The sequence below is a fragment of the Lithobates pipiens genome, unplaced genomic scaffold (assembly GCF_037356315.1).
Source record: "Lithobates pipiens isolate NorthernLeopardFrog02 unplaced genomic scaffold, aLitPip1_a1.2 Scaffold_23, whole genome shotgun sequence".
Taxonomy (NCBI): domain Eukaryota; kingdom Metazoa; phylum Chordata; class Amphibia; order Anura; family Ranidae; genus Lithobates; species Lithobates pipiens.
In genome coordinates this window covers 24,879,456-24,883,308 of record NW_027507785.1, presented here as the reverse complement: position 1 = coordinate 24,883,308, position 3,853 = coordinate 24,879,456, and the positions used below count along the sequence as shown (strand labels likewise).

The 3,853-nt window shown below is 43.2% G+C and overlaps 1 protein-coding gene across 1 annotated transcript; it reads left to right on the top strand.

Annotated features, from left to right (window-relative positions):
* Positions 1-591: 591 nt before the first annotated feature.
* On the top strand, positions 592-3,607 carry LOC143926914 (odorant receptor 131-2-like). Its single transcript, XM_077450950.1, has one exon. The coding sequence runs from the start codon at positions 595-597 to the stop codon at positions 1,522-1,524; it is 930 nt and encodes a 309-aa protein (XP_077307076.1). The 5' UTR covers positions 592-594; the 3' UTR covers positions 1,525-3,607.
* Positions 3,608-3,853: the final 246 nt, after the last annotated feature.

Here is a 3,853-nt window from a genome sequence, read left to right as displayed (position 1 = left end):
ACTGACACTACAGACCCAACTTCCAACACTGTACTCAAATCGCTATTTAATGGCTTAACTTCCCAGATAAACTCTACCTATATGTCACTAGTAACTTCAGCCCCTTTGAAGAAAGATCAGGCTTTGTATCTTCAACTAGCCACTCTCGTTGTTGCACCTTAACTCCTGAAAAGCAGGGCCAAACAACAAAACTGGCCCGGATTATCAAGTAAAGAATACAGAATCTTCCTCAGCAAGGTGGAAGAACAATGGTGTCTGTATACAGTGTCTCTGTGAATGGGTGACCTTATCCTTTAGCCATGTGGCACTACAAGTGTCAGCAAGATGACTAACAGTAATGATGTCTGTATACAGTGTCCATTTAACGCTGTCTGTGTGCAGAGTCCTTATTTCCTGCAAATGGGCAACAGCCCCCTCACCCAATCCTGCAGCAAAGGCCCAAACGAACGTGCTGGAACAGGCAGGCTCTTCTAGGGACCCGACTGGTCACCTCACACTGGATACTAAGTGTTAAGGTCATCCTAAAGGGTTGCATTGAGATTAGCTGTCTGTCTGACGCATCATTCATTTTTTCACTTTTTTCAGAAGCCGCTCATGATGAACCTAACTGTATTCAGTACTTTCAATAACATCACCTACATAAGCAGCCAAAACTATCAACTATATCAAAATGCAAAGTTTGTGTTTTTTGCCTTCATCATCTTCTGCTTCTGTTTCTTCATCTACTTCATCCTAGTTCTTTTAGTAGTTTACTTCACCACTCCTCACATCCGGGAGAACGCACGATACATCCTTTTTGCTCATATGCTCATCAACGACACAGTGCACCTCAGCCTTGGGCTCTTTCTGTGTTTAAGCTTTGGATTCCTTTTATACATTCCTGTACCCATCTGTTACGTTCTGGTGAATTTTGCAGCAGCTACATTACGAATCACTCCGTACAACTTGGCCATCATGGCCCTGGAACGATACGTAGCTATTTCCTTCCCTCTCAAACACATCATGTTATGTACAGCCCGGAGGTCATATTTTGCTATTGCAGCAATGTGGTTTGTTGGATGGCTTCCCAATGTTGCTGATTTTTTAATACTCATTAACTCTGTTGAGGGGAAATTTTTCTCCCGGAATCTACTGTGCAGGTATCAATCATTACTTGTCCTACCAGCCCAAAACACCATACAATTCTCCACCTTAATTGGAAGTTTAATTCTGGTGTCTATGGTCATTCTTTTCACCTACATCAAGGTTATGCTGATAGCTCGAAAAACTGGATCGTGGAAGTCTTCGGCCTCCAAGGCTGGGAGAACCTTGATCCTTCATGGAGTTCAGCTCTTTCTATGTCTGCTCTCTCTAACTTCTTTGTTTTCAGAATTGTACCAAGGAGATTATTATTATTTTGTGATGCTGGTCAATTTTTTGATGTTCATGTGTTTACCAAGACTTCTCAGCCCTCTTATTTATGGCATTAGAGATAAAGTGTTTAGTAAAAGCATTAAGAAGATGAAGATGTATTCTACCAACTAACAAAGCTATGAGTAAACCTTCATTTTCCAACAGTACCCACACATATGTATACTAGTTATTGTCCAAGAAAGACTATTTTTTTAGATTTTCTCTACCAATCATTGTCCTGCGTGGAGGCCAACTTTGATTTTCTTGGACCAATTTCAAAATGACTTCAGTTGCCCCTTGGATAATCTGGATCATTCAGCACCTACACCCTTATTGGTCAGGACTCAGGAGGAGTATGGAGGCCACATTTTTTGTCTATAGAACAGAAATAAAAGTGTCTGGTGATCCAACCTGCACATGTATGAGCCAACAGAAATGTAAATAACCCCACTGATATTTGTTTTGAATCTCCAGCTGATGTTTTCCATTTTTTTGGAGATGCTCACATATCAATTCATACTGGTTCAAAACCTTCTAGTCTCCAAGATTGACTTCCTTGGTCCCAAAACATCAGAAATATAATAGTGGGGGATGCTTGAACCTTAACTATCTCCCACCTCTACCAAAACCATGATTTGTCTGATATGACAGAAAAATTATTCTCCTGCAATGGGAAAATTCCAATTGCCTTGGCATTAGTCAAATGGTCATAATAAATGATTTGCTATGCAAATATAAAATAAAATATAACAGCGGAGCCTGTCCTCAAAAATGTTTACAAACTTAGGGAAACCATGTGTAGCACCCTCCTCGTTAGGTTACTAAGATATTAGGCATATTTAGTTCTGCTTGGAGCAGTTTTTTATTTTTCTATTTGGCGGTTCTCAATTTCACAGGCTGCAAATTTGATCGCTCTCTCTTGCCTTTTAGAAAGCTTTAGAACATAGGGGGTGAAGCAAGGCAAATCGGAATTTATATTTATATTTGTGCTGCAGCCAATACCTGTGGAGGTGGGCCCAGAAGGTGGCTGCAGAGCATGTAAATAGTGAGAGGTTTAGAAGAGCGCGGTCATCCTGTTAAGGGATTCCACCTATCTGGAAGTGGGTGCTCCTCCCATTCCAAGTTGTCCTAATAACTCAAGCTGTTGTTTATTGCTGTCTTGGCTGTGGTGGAGCCAGGGGCCCCATACCTGGAAGAATCTCTGACACCACAAGATTTCACCAAAAGATCCAGTCCACACAGTTTCACTACAAGCCACCTGGAAGAAGCTGAATGGGGACAGCTTCTTCCATGGCCTTGTGAGTACTACTCCATTACAAGATCCTGGTGACTGTGCACTTTTAGGATAGCTGGGTCAAGTAGGTCCTCACCTGAAGGGTTCATACCTCTGGCCTCTCCTAGTCCCTTGTGGAAAAACTGTGCTCTGAATTTAACAGATCTGTTCTTGAAGACTGTAGCATAGAGAAATTCGTTTTCCTGTTACTGTAAGTGGTCCTGGAAAAACCGATACCACCCTGCACCTTCTCCAAGTTATTCAGTAATAAATTGAAAAATACATCTCCAAGACTGCCCCCATGGGTCAGTATGTTTGAACTGTGCTCTGTGTGTACTGATGGCCTCTCTAATAGTGAGGGAGAACCATGGTCATCATCATCATCTAGACTGCTGCTATCAAGATGGGTGACTGTGCTTTATCATCATCAACCAGCACTACACATGGATGATCCCACATGGCACCCCATCTTCTATGTTTTATCAACCTAATACCTAAACAAGATGTCTGTAAGGGTGTTTATATTACTGTTTATTTCCACACCATCATGCAATCCCCCAGTGTTTTTCAACCTCCTTTCATTCAAGGCACCCTTTAGAACCCTGCACAATCCCGAACACACCAATCTGAGAGCTTGTTCACATCAGGAGGTGCATCCATTCCCACACATTTTTTAATGAGTGCAAACATACATGCATTTGCTAATTGCTGGGGGGTGTCATGAAGAAATAATGGCACCCCCGTGCTAAACTGCAAAAGGCAGCACATTTTTGTGTAGTACAGGAATACGTAGGATTTTGCACGTGTTACCCCACTGCACCTGGTATGAAGAAGCCCTAAAATTTAGTCTGCCCAGAGTTTAGTGATCTTGGATTGTTACTCTTCTCCCTCCAAATTCCCCCTCTCAGCACTCCCCCACACAAATCTCCCCATCTAGCAGAAACCCCCCCCCCCCAAACCCTCCTCCTAGCACAAACCCCCTGCTCCCAAATCCCCACTCCTAGCACAAATCCTGCTCTAACCCCCCTTCCCCAAGCTCAACCCCCTTAAATCCCCCCACCTAGCACAACCCCCCAATCCCCCCTCCTAGCACCCCCCTCCTAGCTCAACCCCCCACTCCTAAATCCCGACTCCTAGCGCAAACCCTGCTCTACCCTTCCCAACCCCCCTCCTATAACAAGCCCCTAA